The sequence below is a fragment of the Diadema setosum genome, chromosome 17, assembly GCF_964275005.1.
Source record: "Diadema setosum chromosome 17, eeDiaSeto1, whole genome shotgun sequence".
Taxonomy (NCBI): Eukaryota; Metazoa; Echinodermata; class Echinoidea; order Diadematoida; family Diadematidae; genus Diadema; species Diadema setosum.
In genome coordinates this window covers 22593388-22611969 of record NC_092701.1, presented here as the reverse complement: position 1 = coordinate 22611969, position 18582 = coordinate 22593388, and the positions used below count along the sequence as shown (strand labels likewise).

At 38.4% G+C, this 18582-nt stretch overlaps 1 protein-coding gene across 1 annotated transcript in view; it reads right to left on the bottom strand.

Moving 5' to 3' along the window:
• Nucleotides 1-1742: 1742 nt before the first annotated feature.
• Nucleotides 1743-18582, bottom strand: part of LOC140240538 (uncharacterized) — a 60000-nt gene continuing 43160 nt past the window's right edge. The window contains exons 30-33 of the mRNA XM_072320302.1: nt 11581-11679; nt 10829-11015; nt 7473-7627; nt 1743-1840 (exon numbers count right to left, since the gene is read on the bottom strand). Coding sequence (XP_072176403.1) covers nt 1743-1840; nt 7473-7627; nt 10829-11015; nt 11581-11679 — 539 coding nt within the window. The remainder of the gene's footprint in view (nt 1841-7472; nt 7628-10828; nt 11016-11580; nt 11680-18582) is intronic.

The window sequence follows — 18582 nt, the reverse complement described above, 5'->3', positions numbered from 1 at the left end:
TGTAGATTGGGGTATAAATAGTCTCTGTTCCAGACCACACTCCCCATCCCACTCCAGGCTTGTTGGAATATGCCCTACAATCACTTTAAATGGATGGTACAGTTTCGATTGAGATGGGGTTTCAGGTTTCCAACGTTTCTCGATGATGACTTCTTGATATAATGAGAAACCTCTTATGAAATATGAAAGAGAATATAATTCTACGAGTAATTCCAAGTTTATTTGAAGACTAGAAATGTCGCTTTGGCGACTGGTATGCCTCCGCCATAATGCATGATTTTCCCAATAGGTCTAGATAGTACATGTGGACAATGTGTGATTACATTTTCACAAAATTGGCAAAATATTGAAATGACAAGTTTGTCACAAATGTGTTGAATGTTCACCTTCCTTGACCTAGGTTTAATTGGATGAATAGGAGAGCATGTATCTAGGGATTTAAGGACTTTAACTCGACTTTGACCCATTCATACATTTAGGCATTGAGTAATTTTCAAGGTACAGGTGTGGAGAAAAGGTGCAATTTCTGAATTGAATAGTAAATTGTTACCATTTTCATCTGGCCCTTGACCCTAAAATTCATAAGATAATCACTTTCAGGTAGAACATGCATAATATGTACTAAGTTTCAAGATAACTTGAGCCACTTCCGAGATATGGAGGAAAAAGTTAGTTCAGCACTTTCACTTGATCTTTGACCTTTTGACCTTTGAGGCAAAAAAAGAAGAAAAAAAAAACTTTCCAGAGAATTTCTATTAGGTTACACATGTATGCATACACCAAGTGTAAAAACAATAACCCTGCTGGCATTGCATGATAGGAGGGAAATAGTAAAATTTTGAAGTGTTGCACTTGACCTTTCACCCCTGACCTTTGACCCCATGAACCCTACATTCTCTAGATAATCACTTCCAGTCAGTATATGTATATACTATGTTCCATGAAGATACCTTGAACAATTTTCCAAGTATGGAAAAAAAAAAAAGTTTTAATATTTTTACTTGACCTTTTGACCTTTGACCTTTGACCTCATGACCCAAACTTTCACCAGAGAATCTTAATTGGGTAATACATGTATACACTAAGTTTCAAGAAAATATCTTCAGGCATTCAATAGATATGGTGGAAATAGTGAAATTTTATGTATTTGACCCTGACCTTTTGACCTTTGACCTTTGACCTCATGACCCAAACTTTCACCAGAGAATCTTAATTGGGTAATACATGTATACACTAAGTTTCAAGAAAATATCTTCAGGCATTCAATAGATATGGTGGAAATAGTGAAATTTTATGTATTTGACCTTGACCTTTTGACCTTTGACCTTGAGCATGTGCACCCAAAAGTTGATAGGCACAACTTCACCCCATAATACACATACATGCCAAGTTTCATTAGGATACCTCAACAGGTTTTGATAGTTACCTTGTCCACAAAATTCATTACGGACGGACGGAAGGACGGACGGACGGACGGACGGACGGACGGACGGACAACCCGAAAACATAATGCCTCCGGCACCACTTCGTGGCGGAGGCATAAAAATGCGAGGGGTGATATATTAGGAAGGGGAGGGGGAGGGGGAGGTGGGAGGGGAAGGGGGAAGGGAAGGGGCAAGGGAAGGGGGAAGGGGAGGGGAAGAAAGGGGGAGGGAGGGGAGGGGAGGAATGGGGATGGGGAGAGGGATGGGGATGGGGAACCCCATCCAGTGAAAGTGATTCAAGGAGAGATCATTGACTACTCACCCAGAGCGTGATGAGCCACTGCCACCAAAGGCATTGCCGCTGCCGGACCCAAATCCACCGCCGGTACCACCGCCAAAACCACCAAAACCACCGCCTGCACTCCGGGAAGGGTGCCAATTAAGGTAATGAAGAGAGAGGGTATATTCCACGAATATAAGTCTTTGTATCAGTGTACATTGGCAAAGAGCCTTTTCATAAAAAGTACATATGCACATACTCAGTTACAGGAGCATGTAACAACATTCAAAAATGGAAACTTTAGGCAAAATACATGCATGGCTATACATATATAAAAAGGTATACATTGAGATTTATCAATATGTAAAAATAAAAGCATTGATACCTTCCAAAATCATTATTTTTAGATTTATTGTGGCAGAAAGTGCAATTGTAATTTTTGTGGGGGACATACAGTATGTATATCATACAACCACATACATATGTGACCCGCTACAACAAAAGGATCCAAAAGTCGGGGGAGGACAATTTTCTGAAAATGGCATGACATTATTCCCGTACACTTCTACTTTAATTTCATATATAGCACAATTCATAAAAGTGCGCAGTTGCGGAGATATCGATGATTTTATCAGCGCATGTCAAGTGCTTGAGGAAATCTAGAGTTTCGAAAAAAACGCCTTCAAAGTTGTCCTTACGACGCTATCATGGTCAAGGGGAGGCGAGACAGTTTTCACCGCTTGACAAAAGAATTCACGCTCCTAGCGACCTCCACCATGTTCATTCAAGCTTAGCGCCAGCGGCCTATGCACGACCAATCGGTAATCAGGGTGCCACGCACTGACCAATAAGATCACTCCCTTGTTGCTAGGGGCGGAGTCTAGCTGTGGCGCTAAATCCAAATCTTCGGACACGTTTCTCTTACAATGAAAGTCGGAAAATCGTGACCCAGAAAAACGTTGATTTCTTGCCTTTCCTTTGATTATTTAGCTTCGAAATTTCGGCAGATGATGGACAAAACATTAGACTACAAAATTATGCAAAAAACAGAATTCCAATTGTTTTGACCAATTGTTAATGATGTGACTTCAAACTCGATTTTCTCGGCTCGGCCGTCAGCAACTTTAGGATCCTTTTGTTGTAGCGGGTCACATATTATATGAAAATAGACAGATAGATAGATAAACACTCCGATAAAACAGATAGACAGATAGTCAAGTCATACACACGACATGTATAGATAAGATAGAGGGGGATAGGTAGGTAGATGTACTGTACAGATATACATGGATAGATTGAATGATAGACAAAAAATGCACAACAGATTGAGAGATTAAATACTGTAACTGCTGAATACGTCATGGTAATTTTTTTCATGAATTACACAGGATGTTTGATATCAGCAACAATGGCAACATTCCAAAGTTTTTATCACTAAATATAAATTCAGTGTGCACAAGCATTGGCCATACAACCAAAATATTTCATTACTGCAAAAAAAAAAAAAAAGGAAAAAAGTGCTGTTTGGCTACAAATCAAGCTCACAAAATACACGGTGTACATCGCAAACTATGGGCTTCTCTGTATATATATATTTATGCCCCAAATAGGACAAAGATATGGGAGGAAATTTTGCGTAGTCTCAATAACTCATCAGTTCTGCATCGTACCTTGCAACACGCTCAAATCCAAGAAAAACAAATCTTTCACCGTGAAAGAATTTGAGATTGAAATTATCTGTTGACCACACAATCCAAAATTACTTTAGGACCAGTCCTCCCTTGCTTCTTATTCTCTTGCTCTCCTCCTCCCCCCCCCCCCACCCTCTCTTTGAGGCTTTCTTGGACCCCGTTTACAGTGCGGGGCTGGGCCGAGCCGCGGCCGAGCCGCGGCCGAGCCCAGCCTCAATTGCGCGGCCGAGCCTCGCAATTTTATCCGTTTACACTGCCGGGCTCGGCCGCGCTTTTGATTCAAACCTTTCAATATTTTGTCGTAGTGGCGCTCTGCTTGTAAACAAATGCAATTTGGTACTGTCTGGTTTTCAGACCCTTTGCCAAATGAATTCCGTGGCGATGAAGTCGCCGTTCGGGCAAAGGCCTTTGCCGAAGGAAAGAATCCTTTGCAGGACAAAACCACCTTAAACTATACTAGTTTTCGACGTTGAGGGGGTTAATATCCTGAATAGCGAAAGATACATGCAGAGGGTTTGGAAGCCAGACTAAAATTGGCCGCGCAATTGGCCGCGCATTTGGCCCAGTTTGCGTTTACACCAAGAAAAGGCCAGGCTCGGCCGTGGCTCGGCCGCGGCCGAGACCACCTCCAGAGCGAGGCCAAATGCGAGGCCAATTTTGGCCTCGCATTTGGCCTCGCATTTGGCCTTTTGCGCGTTTACACTGAAGCGGGGCTGGGCACGGCCGCGGCCGAGCCGTGGCCGAGCCTCGCACTGTAAACGGGGTCTTGTTTTCTGCTCGACACTAAAGGCACAATCAGTATCTTTCCCGACAAATGTTTGCTGGCTTGCACTGTCATGGCAATCGGAAAGATAAGGAGTTATTACAGCATTGACCCAAACTATGATTTCTATGCTACTTTTGAGCACAAACCAATGGGAGGGTAACACACTGGTGATATCATCTCATCAGTTGATTGGTGTTGGGTAGTCATGACCAACATCACTAATCACTGAAAACACGGGAATCTTTCAAAATTCCTTTTCTTATTCTATGCCTGATTTGCATGAAAATTTTACCAACTTGTCTGATTTTATCATTATTGTTTTCTCATCTTTTATAAGCAAAATCAACTTGCACATGGACTGGAATTACACTTTTAATTCTTTAAATTCTGAGGGAAAACATTGCGCAAAAGTTTGTGGTACATTGTGGTGACACATGCAGTACCTCTTCTTCCTGGTGGGCATTTCTAGTTTTCTTTCAAAACTCTAAAAAGGCAGCTGCAAAGTGCTTTAATGGCTACATCTCACAGCAAGACAAAATCAAAGAGAACAATTAAGGACATCTAACCACAAAGTACATGGCAGGAGAGTAAACATATTTCTTCATTCAACAACATTGTGCATAAGATATTCTACCCAATTACAACAAAAGCTTGTAATCAAATGGACACATACACTACAAGATGATGAATGGCTTCCCAATGTTTCCATGCTTCACTGGCATGGTGCATGTGTCATCAATTTAATTGTGGGTACAAAATAAAAGATACATGAATGTCCCAATAACTTTTATTTATCACGGTCTTGTCTATCATGCACACAAAGTCCTAAGCATCATTCACAAAAATCAAACAAAAATCAAGACGCATAACTAAGCTTAGATTTTCAGTAAACTCACATTTTTTGTCAAAGACACTGCTCAATGAAGTGTCCAGCTTCAAAAAACTCAGTTGCATGATCCTACATGCCAATCATGCTTTTGATATTGTGTAATGTACTGCTGTGAAAAATTAAGGTTACCAATAGATTTAAAATGCTTACAAACGTGACTATCTGAGACTGAATATACCATACTCAGCATATCCAACAGATGACAGCTTTTCAATAGACCAGTAAGTCAACAGTGTAGTAGCATGTTACTTGTTCATAGAGCCCCTGTTAGTGACAGATATATCTGAACAGTTTAGTGTGCTACACAGGTATGCCAGCCTCGTAAACAGCACTGCAGTAATCTAAGGGCTGAACAAAAGGTATACTTTTCCTGGAAAAAAATGGTATTTCCACCTTTCCAGAAATAGACATGTGTAGCTATACATTTTGGGGCAAACAGTATTTTCCATAAAACCTGCAGTATTTTTGACCCCCCCCCCCTCCACCCTCCCCCCCCCCCCAAAAAAAAAAAAAAACAACAAAATAATAATAATAAGAGTAAGAAATGTTTGTATCTCTGGCTACAGTACTTTTGCATACATTTGAACATTAAAATACAGCTCAGTGATTAAGACTTTCTGTGACTAGGCTGCCACAATGTTAAACACTTTCTTTAAAGGAATCGTATGTAGTTTTGGTTGAGACCTAATTTCAGGTTTCTAACATTTTTTGGCGAGATAATTAGAAACCTCTTATGAAATATGAAAGAGCATGTAATTCCATGAGGAATTCAACATTTATTTGATGAAAGTTGGTTTTGAAAAGGCTGAGACATCCAAAACAGAGCGATTCTAATAAAGTGTGGGACCCACATTTTATTACGATCGCTTTGTTTTACTTTGTTTTTGGATATTTCAGTCATTCCAAACCCGATCTTCATCAAATAAAGTTTGAATTTCTCTTAAAATGATATGCCCTATATTATTTCATAAGTGTTTTCTTGGTATCTCACAAAAAGTTAAAAGCCCAATTCTCATCTCCACCAATACTGTACCATCCCTTTAACATTCATTTGCCATCAAAACTTTCTGCTCTAAAAGGCTGTGGTCTTGACATTTCCTGCTTGATGTTGTAATGAACACATTTTGGTTTCTGGCTTGAATGCCCTCTTCAAAACAGCACATGATGGAATTAAAGATAATATAAAGTTTTGGTATCTCAAAAGTTTCCCTGAATTTCCTTGTCTTAGTTTGTGTTTCAGGTTAAAGTACCTTTCATATAACTAACACTGTGAGACTTACTCGCCCCAAAGTGCTCTCATGTCTGAGTAATCATGCGATAATGGTTTCGTACCAGAGCCGCCGCCGTATGGCGGCGAGGTAGTACACGTATTGTACGAAACCATTATTGCATGATAACTGCGACCAGCAGCGTGCAGCCCCATACGCATAGCTAACTGCGACCAGCAGCCCCATACGCATAGCATAATGGGGCTTCGCTTTGTAGCATTCAGGATCATGACAGATTTAGTATCGCGGGTAAATATCAACTTAAAATCCAAAAATTTCTTCAATTTGAAGACTTACCAGTTAAGTTGAAGTATTGAAAACAGGCTTCGGGCAACGTTTGGTTCTGCCAATAGTCCCTTTCTGTTCGAATTGATGACTGAATGTGACTCGGTCGAGAGGACCTTGGGAGAGCTACATACACTGAATACTACGGCCAGCGCATGCGCACACAAACATCTTATCCGTTCATGGATTTGAAATTTGTGCGCATGTGATGTGCCATGTGTCATAGTTATATGAAAGGTACTTTCACCTGAAACACAAACTAAGACAAGGAAATTCAGGGAAACTTTTGAGGTACCAAAACTTTATGTTATCTTTAACTGATGATATTAGTTTTTGCAAGCACATGCAAAATGGCAGCTGGCAAGAAAATGTTTTTAGGAACAGCTGGACCATGATGCAAGTGTCCATTTATGCCATCATGAAGCCTGGACACTGGTGGTCAATCATGCCCACCTGTGAACAGACAACCATCATTAAGCACACATGCGTGCACGCGCACTTACCCATGGTGGAAAACGAAGACACACACACATGAACTTTACATTTAAACCGAGGACACACAGAGAACCAAGGACGTCCTCGGTATGCAGACCGTTCAAAATGGTCTGCTTTGGTATGCTTTTGTATGTAGGGGTACATGTTTGTAGGATCTCGATTAGCATTATTGTAATAAGTCTTCGTTTGGATGGTAATATACGAATGAGTCCTTGGTTGACGAGAGTCCTACTGACGCACAGGTCCTCGGTTATGTGGTAAAATTTTTATGGATAAAACAGGTCCTCGGTTTCCACCATAGACGCGTATGTGTGTACACACACACACACACACATGCAGACACAAATAAACATCATCCATAGGACTGGACTCACCTGCAGAGCTGGCTCCTCCAAAGCTGCCAAATACCGAGCCCTGCTGGCCGAACCCGGACCCCGACGCCGACCCCGCCCCGGACCCGGGCCCCGCCCCTGCCCCTGAGCCCGAACCCGCCAGGGTACCGAAGGTTGGTGCGTTCTGGCTGGCAAAACTGGTGTGCAAAGCAAGGGGGATGAGGGGGAAAAATTGCAGTGTGTATACACTGAAAAACAGGCAGTTTCCAAAATGGTCACTCAAAAGATGGCAAATGGCTTTTGAATGCCAAAGTTTTTGCCAAAAAAAAAGAGCAAAAGAATCAATATTAGAATTTCAATTTGTTTTCAGGTTGATTAATTATGAAGCACACACACACACACACACAAAATAGATCAGAATAGTTGCTTTTCTAACATACAAATGGTCATAATGCCAAACATTTTGTCATATATTCGGTCATTCCCTTTCTTCTGAACTCATCTCTCTTGGCGTATTTCCATATTGAGTTGCAATAATCAAAACCATATCAATACAAAACTATCCAGACAATAGTATACTCCCACTAGCAGCCAGCACCAAAGAGAAATATAATCCATCCATCACATGTGTAGACATACAACGACAAAAATAAGTGTTTCGCTTGCATTTTTCGAACTTCCAGGTTCCTCATCATAGCATCAGTGCCACACAAAATCCTAGATGGGGCAGGCGACAGTCAGACATGTGAAGATGGAAATTCCCAGAAAGTTTTTGTTTAAAATCTACTTGAAATGCGAAAGTTGGACCCCACTATTAACCCTATTCTAACTGGGCTATTTGAGACCAAGTTTTTACTGAGGGGGGGTCAATTTGGCCCCCCCTTCAGATCTCGGCCGCCGATCGCGCGATCGCTGCGAAATTTTGCCTGAAGATAGAGCTGGATGTCAACTACAAGATTACATCGTCATACAATAGAAAAATATTGCCTTTCTATTTTTAATAAATTAATTATGCAAATTTGTGCATGAAATCATACTTTCACCTATAACTCCATTAAAAAGACTGGAGGATTGCTAAATTTTTGTGTCAGAATTCCTCAAGACACATCAAACAATTTTTGTGTAAAAAATAGCTCAATTGAAATTAATTTCTTTTGTTTTTTATTGTTTTGTTAATTTCTTATGTATTTTATTGTTTTTTCAACCTTTTGTTTTCTATTGTTTTTTTGCCAAAACTTGTTGCAGGCACTTTTTCAGGCTAATCTACACTAGAATCGATTAATTTCAATGATTTAAAGTTGAAAAAATCTAATTTATATCAATTTAAAGGGAAGGTAAACCCAAAGAGCAATGTGGATTGAGTGAAAGCAGCAACATTAGTAGAACACATCAGTGAAAGTTTGAGAAAAATCGGACAATCGATGCAAAAGTTATGAATTTTGAAAGTTTTGGTGTTGGAACCGCTGGATGAGGAGACTACTAGAGGATATGACGTATGAGTGGACAACAATACAAAGAAAATATAAAGGATATTCAACAAAAATTCACTTTTCTAGAATTATGAAAGAGCAGTGGACCAACCGCTTTCAGAAAGCAGGGGGAATAATTGCTACCCTTAACATATGTCAATATCAAGTTGATGGAATTTGTCATTTTCATGAAAAATTGATTTTTGTAGTATTTTCTTTATATTTTCTTGATATTGTAGTCCACTCATACGTCATAACCTCTAGTAGTCTCCTCATCCAGCGGTTCCAACACCAAAACTTTAAAAATTCATAACTTTTGCATCGATTGTCCGATTTTCTTCAAACTTTCACTGATGTGTTCTACTAATGTTGCTGCTTTCACTCAATCCACATTGTTCTTGGGGTTTATCTTCCCTTTAACCAAAAAACACAATTTGCATTGGATTTGCACACGATATCATGAATTTGAGCTGTTTTTTGGTTGACATGCATATGCAAAACATTACGTAACTTCAAAACGGTGTACCCGGACATCGCAAATTTGGTCTCAAAATATGCGGGAGACTTCAATGAAAAAAGTCATGAAACGGCGCGGCAAAAGCTTTGCGCGTTGCGAAATCGTGGCGCGAAACGTCGAGGGGGGGGTCAATTTGACCCCCCCCCCCCAGTTAGAATAGGGTTAAGTCACCAGGCACTTGTTGGCACTTGGAGACTTCATTTCCTCATCCACATTCTACAAATGAGGTCGAGAGATATTTTCTTCAAAGGAAGATACTCTGGTGAGGTAAACTGAGAGCGTGAGCTGAATTCTGCTTATGTCTCCTAAGTGGGTGTCACTTGACATATCACATTACAGCCAGACCTGTCGGACGTTCTGACACTACTTGTAAACAGATTCAGGCAGTTGAACACAGAGATGATCTTGCCGTCGGATCGTTACAGAGACGCAGACAACTCTGCACAAAGGGTCTGCACTCATTCTGTGCCCCTTATTTGAGATCAGTTAATGAATGAGCTCCTGCAATGTTGGGATAATAAAGACAATGATAATGGCACTGCCCTTACGTGGGACAGTAGTGCTACAAGGTCAATTCCACATTACGTTCAAGTTGGTTTTAACCCTAATCAGGCCAGGCTTTTTTTGGCTATGCTATGTTTGTTTGTTTGTTTGTTTTTTTTTCTTTTTAAGTACATTGTTAGGAATGCTATAAAGAATATTTACATTAAAAATTAGGATTCTAGGAGCTTTATTTTCTGTTTTGAGCAAAATGTGTGACTCACGCATATATCAGCATTACTATTATAATAAGTAGATTTAATGATTTCTTTTGTTTTTTTTTAGCTTGGTAGACTGCGTCAGCATTAGTATCACAATAAGTAGATTTAATGAAAATCTCGATTTCTTTTGGGTTTTTTTTAGCTTGGTAGACTGCGTCACAGGTAATGTATGCGCCAATATCCGTGGCGATTGCGCCATTAACGGCCGAGATGTTGTTTCCACCCCCCCCCCCCATTCACTCAGAATGAAGCGTATGCACTCATGCTCTTTTTTTCACCGAGTCCTAGTTCAGTTCTATCACATAGCCAGAAAACATTGTTACATAAAGATATTGTGGTGATCAGCGGACAGATATCGATAGTATCATCGATCCATAATCTCTGACATTACAGGGTCTCTAAAACAGCATGAGATTCCAAGATGCCAGACAAATGATGACTGCTTCCATGAGACACCAGCAATTTTACGCTCATGGGAAGCAGGTACACCATGTACTACAATTAATTCTACGGGAACTTGTCATACATACATTTGTATCTGGTGCTAACTGGGTTTAAACAGTATCAACACAAACACACACACACACACACACACACACACACACACACACACACACACACACACACACACACATAAATACATATCTTTACCTCCCAAAACCAGATGCTGCCACCCCGCTGGAGCTGGAACCAAAGATGGAAGAGGAGCTGGAACTGGGACTCTGGGGACTCCCAAAGGCTGTCTGTCCCAGCGGGTTGGAGAAGGTTGCCCCGCTTCCAAAGCTCAGACCCCCACTCTGGCCGGGCGATCCAAAGCCCAGTCCTCCACTTCCAAATCCTTTGAAATTAAAATAAATAAAAAAATAAATACACCAAAAACAACATTGAGTTTAAACTTGCACCTATGAAAATTCATACTGTAAAAGTGGATATTTTCTCGCGATTAATTTTTTGCGCTTGGCTGGGTGAGATGAGTTTCGTCTGTTTTTAATTCTGTGAAATCAAAACATCAACTACTGAAACATATGGCAAGCAAAAATATTAATGTGCTCATATCTGCTAGTTTCTGGTTGTGCGAAATGAGCGAGAATTTCAACGCTGCGAAAATTTCCACTTTTACAGTGCTTAAAAGTGCAGATTTTGGCAACGAATATGTCATTAGGTAGATTACTGGCAACTGATGCACCAATACATAGAAAGCTTATTTCGTCTGAAATTTATCTGTATAAACAGTATTTCGAAGAGAATGTTTTGCAATTACATCTGAGTTGAAAAGATATCCAGGTGCAACATGATGAATGTATTTACACATAAGAATGAGATTCATTTTTTTTTTTTCATCTGCTCTGTAGAGGTTCCATTCCCGATTGAAAGAGAGTACCGTACTGCTGGGTAGCACATACCTTGAGGGGTCTGTCCGAAACTGCTGGGCTGGCCAAATCCTCCAAATCCAGCCCTACCCACTCCACTACTTGTGGTAAAACCAGAGCTACTGCCAAACCCTGCCAAACAAAACAGATGAAAAGCAATGACAACATTCATTTCACCCTTTTTGTGCCGCAGACTTTGGACAGTGTGTACAACACTATGAGGTTTTCTGTGCCAATCCACACTCAAAGCACACACAGAGTTAACATCATGGGACTCCACCTCCCTTCTATATGCAGAGTGCAACGACTTCATAGATCTAGCATTGCACTGTGCATCATGGGTTTAATGCTACTGGAAAAACAAAACAAAAAGTGTATCTGGGGACATAATTTGCCATCAAAAAAGTTACACCAAAATTACATGTAAACATCACATGAGTACTCATTAACCTTTCAAAATTTTGCTCTTGTTCTTGCTGTGTCCAGTCTTTGGTAAAGCCATGATACATAAAGAGAAACTGGGTTCACCATCACGGAAAATACAAAGAGGAAACATATAAATTTGGAACCTGAATAATTGCAGCTGGATAATTAGCCCCACATGACAACCACCCACACAGTTCAGGGGGATCCCATATCATTCTAACATTATTTTTTCTTGACTTTTACAGGCTTTCAAGCAGGATAATGTATAAAAGTAGGAATAAAGTAGGAACAAAATCTCTAAAAAAGTAGGAAAAAGTAGGACATGAAAGGGAAAGAGTAGGGCATTAACCCTATTCTAACTGGGCTATTTGAGACCAAGTTTTTACTGGGGGGGGGTCAATTTGACCCCCCCTTCAGATCTCGGCCGCCGATCGCGCGATCGCCGCAAAATTTTGCCTGAACATAGAGCCGGATGTCAACTACAAGATTACATGGTCATACAATAGAAAAATTTTGATTTCATATTTTTTAATAAATTAATTATGCAAATTAACGCATGAAATCATATTTTCACCTATAACTCCATCAAAAAGACTGAAGGATTATTAAATTTTTGTGTCAGAGTTCCTCAAGACACATCAAACAATTTTCTAGTAAAAAAATAGCGCAATCAAAATCATTTTCTTTTGTTTTTTATTGTTTTGTTAACTTCTTATGTATTTTATTGTTTTTTCAATCTTTTGTTTTCTATTGTTTTTTTGCCAAAATTTGTTGGAGGCACTTTTTCAAGCTTATCTACATTAGAATTGATTTATTTCAATGGTTAAAAGTTGAAATAATCTAATTTATATCAATTAAACAAAAAAACACAGTTTGCATTGGATTTGCACACGAAATCATGAATTCGAGCGTTTTTCGGGTTGACATGCATATGCAAAACATTGTATAACTTCAGAACGGTGTACCCGGACGTCGCAAATTTGGTCTCAAAATATGCGGGAGACTCGAATGAAAAAAGTCATGAAACGACGCGGCAAAATCTTTGCGCGTTGCGGAATCATGGCGCGAAACGTCGAGGGGGGGGTCAATTTGACCCCCCCCAGTTAGAATAGGGTTAAAGAAAAAAATCAGAATAAATCAGGACATGTGCAGGCTTTTTGGAGTAGTTTTCGTCGATACTCACCAGAACTCTTGATGTTACATGTAAATCTTAATTTGTACTCACAACCCTGCTGCCTCAGCCTCACTTTTGCTCCTGGGAGAGCCTGAAAAATACAACAAAGGCAGACGTTCGTTAGAACAATGTCAGGAAACAAGCACAAATGCATGTTCAACTGTACAGTCAATATGAATCTTGATCACTTATTACAATACTTATATAGAAAAGACATAATTTTGTGATTGACATGAACACCTACCATATATGTGATCCTGCATCGCAACACCAACAAAAAGTTGCCAAACATGGATTTTTAATTAAGAGCAGATTCTGAAAGAGCAAACTTAAATATGAAAAATGATGTATAACTCGATTCAAATGGACTCTCCAAACCTATCCTTATATTGGAATGAAAGCACACACTCCAGAAAATGTGAACTGAGAAAAGGGGCTCCAGAATGTTAACCACTGGAGCTACAACAATGAAGAGATTATCAGATTAAGCTGCGCATGCTTTATTAACACATTCTGGAGGTGATCAGTGCCAACTTTCAAAGCAGAAGCATCGTCCTTTCTAAAGTTATTAGAGTTGAAAGTTAAAAGTATGGACAGGGTTTTTAAGAAATGAAAAGATGACTCTATGAGAAACACCTAATCACACTATTCTACCAAAAAGTGTTCCAGAAAAAAAAAAAAAAAAACCTGCTAAAAACACAATTTCCTTTTCGTTTTATGATCCTACACTTTAGTATAATATCATATAGAAGAAGACTTGCTCTTTCAGAAAATATGAAAAACTCAAGATTGGCGGGATTGGCCCATATCATCTATTTTCAGTCCTAATACAAAATCAGTGCATGCAACCTTTTGTTGGTTTTGTGATGGACGGTCACATATCATCCCACAAAATATGACATAAACATTCCATGATGTGTAAGTTATACACCTATGCCAAAGGTATGTTATACACTTCCATAATTAAAAGATGGCATCTTTTATCTACATTCATTTGAATGTTTTGAAGTTGCGAAGATATGTGTTTCATTCCAAAATGTAAAAAAGATTGGAAATAAGGATATTTGACGAAAGCAACTTAAAAAACATGACACTTTTATCTACTTTCATTTGAAGTTATTCAAGTGATGCTTACAACAACTTAGTATGCTTTCAGGTTCCAGCTGAATGACCATGAGATAAGCAATATACTTACTTTCCAAAAGACTTTCAATTTCAAATACATGTAAGCACTTAACATGTGTTCAAACATTTCAAAATAACAGGATAATTTAAACTACTTATATGTAGTGCTCAGTATCAGTCTCTGAGAGCATGTGTTATCATATTACATTTCTAGCAAGACATGCATGAAAAATGGGTTGTCTCATGACAGTGAGGCCTTACGAAGTGAAATTATATCTACCAATGAATTGACATCTTTATTTTGCAAATCCTGACCCACTACAAATCTACACACTCAGATACTGTGAGTTTATGGCACAGTGTCCACAACTGAATTTCCAGTGATATAGATTATCTTCATAATCATATGATATAGATGGAAACACAAGGCAAGCTCAATTTGAAACACTTAAACCACTAGAACACAAAACAGCCACAGAGAGAGAGAGAAAAAAAAGTAAATACTTTACATTTCAGCATTAGAGAAATGTAGTATTCTTGCATGTAGAGTAACATAAGACTGTAATATAACCAAATGACTCCACTTTACAAGAAGTGAGGAGCATACATGTACATCTGCTTTTTGTTACTCACTCACTGTAGTCTTACCGACTTTATAGGTTGCAAAAAATGACTCTATTTTTTGATAATTTTCTGTAGATAACAAATAAATAAGTTTTCATTTCTTTGGTGTTCTGTTGATGCTAGATTCCATCAATATTCTTGAATCAACTTACATTTGTTAATTTAGAAAGAGTTGTAGAAAATAATCATTCTGTACTTTCCAATGACTTACTACTGTTTGCAATATTTGCCACATTTACTGGACATAGTTAATAGTTCTTTACATTCAACTTTTTTTCAGCTCATCATGACCCTTTTTGTTGAATACACATACAGCTATTTGACCTTTTCAAGAAGATTCTCCATTTTGCAATTATTCCAGCCACTTTTAAGTTCATTCAATATTCTTGAAATCAAACTTCTTCATATCTTTTGAGAATATTACATCCTTCCGCCTTTGAAATTTTACATGGTTGAGACTCTGCTTTTCATTCTCCAGATATTTTGCTGGCTCAGTATTTCAGCATGTTAATCTTATAAACTACTCTTTGCAAGATCTGGAGAATAAATAAACAGTGACTGTCATTATCATTTTAGTCCTTGCTAGCTTCTCTGATTTCTCTGGTTGTTTGAATACAAATACACTCTAGGAGATCTGTATATTTACCATGCAGTTCCCATCCCCCCCCCCCCCTAAATACAGTGTATTTGTGCCCTTTCAATTTTGATACTCTCCATTGTTCTGTTGGTTTTCACCTTCAACTTAAAGTTTTGTATGTTGACACAATTGGCATACACATCCATCCATTCACTTTTTTTCTTCTTTAAAGGACAAGTTCACCTTCATTAACATAAGGATTGAGAGAATGTAGCAACATTAGTAGAACACATCATTGAAAGTTTGAGGAAAATTGGACAATCCGTTCAAAAGTTATGAATGTTTGAAGTTTTTGTGCAGTCACCGCTGGATGAGAAGACTACTGCAGTGTATGATGTCACATGTGTACAACAATATAAGGAAAATATAAAGAGAATTTCACAAAATTTTATTTTTTGAAAAAAAGTACTCATTCCCTTGACTTGTTACTGACATATGTTATGGGTAATATTATTCCCATTGCATTTAGAAAGAGGCAAGTCAAGTGCTCTTTTATTATGTGAAAATAAGTGAAAATATGTTGAATTTTCTTTATATTTTCTTTATACTGTTGTACTCATATGACATCACGAGCCTTAGTAGTCTCCTCATCCAGCGGTTCCAACACAAAAATTTTAAATTGTCCAATTTTCCTCAAACTTTCACTGATGTGTTCTACTAACATTGCAGCATTCTCTCAATCCTTATGTTTATGAAGGTGAACTTGTCCTTTAAGAAGTTTCCCTGTCTCACATTTTACCAAGACTCTTTCAGATGGTTCAATATTTTTGATATGTCACTTCAAATGACTCATCACACTTTGACCACTTTCATTATCAGATTTCTGTTCTACCATTTTCTCATATCTTGTTCAAACTAGCTGGGTAATAAAAAGATGTTCAGCCTTAACTAAAATTTGCAAGATCTGTGGAATAAAAAGACATCATGGCTTCTAATTTTACTGCAACTTGTTTCCTCCAAACTTAACAAACTGTTCTTGGCGGTTCAACTTAAAACATCCACACACTTGCTCTTATTTGTGGAATATGCATTCATTATCTTTCCTAAATGTTAGGGTTTTTCTCAGGTAATGCTTTAGATGGCTTTTCTCTCTACATATTCCTGATAGTTTGTAAGTGTCGTCAGGAAGTGAACTTCAACGTCTCATGGTTTAAACTTCAATCAATCTTTAAACGTTACTGAAATATTATTTTTGTGTTTGTTTTCTGTGAAGTTCTTCCATTTCCTACTTTCTTTTAAAGGGAAGGTAAACCCAAAAAGCAATGTGGATTGAGTGAAAGCAGCAACATTAGTAGAACACATCAGTGAAAGTTTGAGGAAAATCGGACAATCGATGCAAAAGTTATGAATTTTTAAAGTTTTGGTGTTGGAACCGCTGGATGAGGAGACTACTAGAGGATATGACGTATGAGTGGACAACAATACAAAGAAAATATAAAGGAAATTCAACAAAAATTCACTTTTCTAGAATTATGAAAGAGCAATGGACGAACCTCTTTCAGAAAGCAGGGGGAATAATTGCTACCCTTAACATATGTCAATATCAAGCTGATGGAATTTGTAATTTCCATGAAAAATGGATTTTTGTAGAATTTTCTTTATATTTTCTTGGTATAAGCCAGTTCGGGGTTAGCTCATGGGCACATCGGTACAAATGACCTTTCTTCTTTCTCAGTTGATTAGGCACTCCACGAGTTTTCAAGCGAGAGAAGGTATTTCAGCTTACCCGACGTAACAATTTATGGAATTCATCAGTCATGTTCAAAGAAAGAATGAACTTGCGTAGACCAGGTGACCAGAATGATCCATCAATTAGCACTTTGGAAAGCATCCATTTCATTATTTCGCATTGAATGTATTAACAATCTTTTTCTATTGATATTGTCAAATACCGCATTTGCTGTCAGGTGGATGTGCTAGCAAGCACCACTCATAATGATCACTTGAATAATCATTACATCACAGATGCTTATCTCAGTGAATAAAAAACCAACATGCTCTGCCGGTACTGATGACCTTTTTCTGCTCATGCTCAAAGTGGAACCCCGAACTGGCTTATTGTTGTCCACTCATACGTCATAACCTCTAGAAGTCTCCTCGTCCAGCGGTTCCAACACCAAAACTTTAAAAATTCATAACTTTTGCATCGATTGTCCGATTTTCTTCAAACTTTCACTGATGTGTTCTACTAATGTTGCTGCTTTCACTCAATCCACATTGCTCTTGGGGTTTATCTTCCCTTTAAGTTCTTCGAGGTAATGTATGTCTTACCTATGATGCAATTCAACCTCTTATAAACAATACTTGTAAGATGTATACATTACAAGCTATCAACTTTTAAGATTGTCCATAAAGAGGTTTCTGCTCTATTAGTCTTTATCTTTCACGATGGCTAAGTAATTACTGTTGTTCTCACTCCTTGTTAATTCGTGGGATCTGTTAATTAAACATTTCTTCTTGTTCATCTGATTTTTCAGCAACTAACTTTCCTCAGCTGTTTACCTTCAGATGAATTAAGGTTTCTAGTAGTCATATCTACATGTACCACCTGCCCATGATTCAAATAGATATCACAAGTCATATGCCTCATGTTAAAGGTCCAGTTTACCTTTGGGAGCAGTGCTTTTGATGTAGCCTCAGTAATATGCAAGTTTCATGCAAATGGTTCCCTACTAATCCATGCTTTCTTGGGAATAACTCATCCTCACATCAACCAGATCGAGTTTCTGTGGTGAAAAACTTACTTTTATATTAAGTTTTTCATATTGTAATCATTGTTAATTATTATCAAAACATATATTACTGAAGGATTTCAGGCAAATGGGATCTGAAGGTGTCATTTCTTGTTTTGACAAGACCTTTACGATTTACGTAGTAAACCATATTTTAGCAAAGGAAATTTCTGTTTTCTGAGGATTTGCATGCCAGCACATGCATTAGACATGATATGCTTGAACTCTACATTCATTAAAACTGGCTGTAGGCAGCATTTTTCCCTCAGTTGTATTCTTTGGAAGTCACATGTCAAATTCTACTTTTAAGTATATGG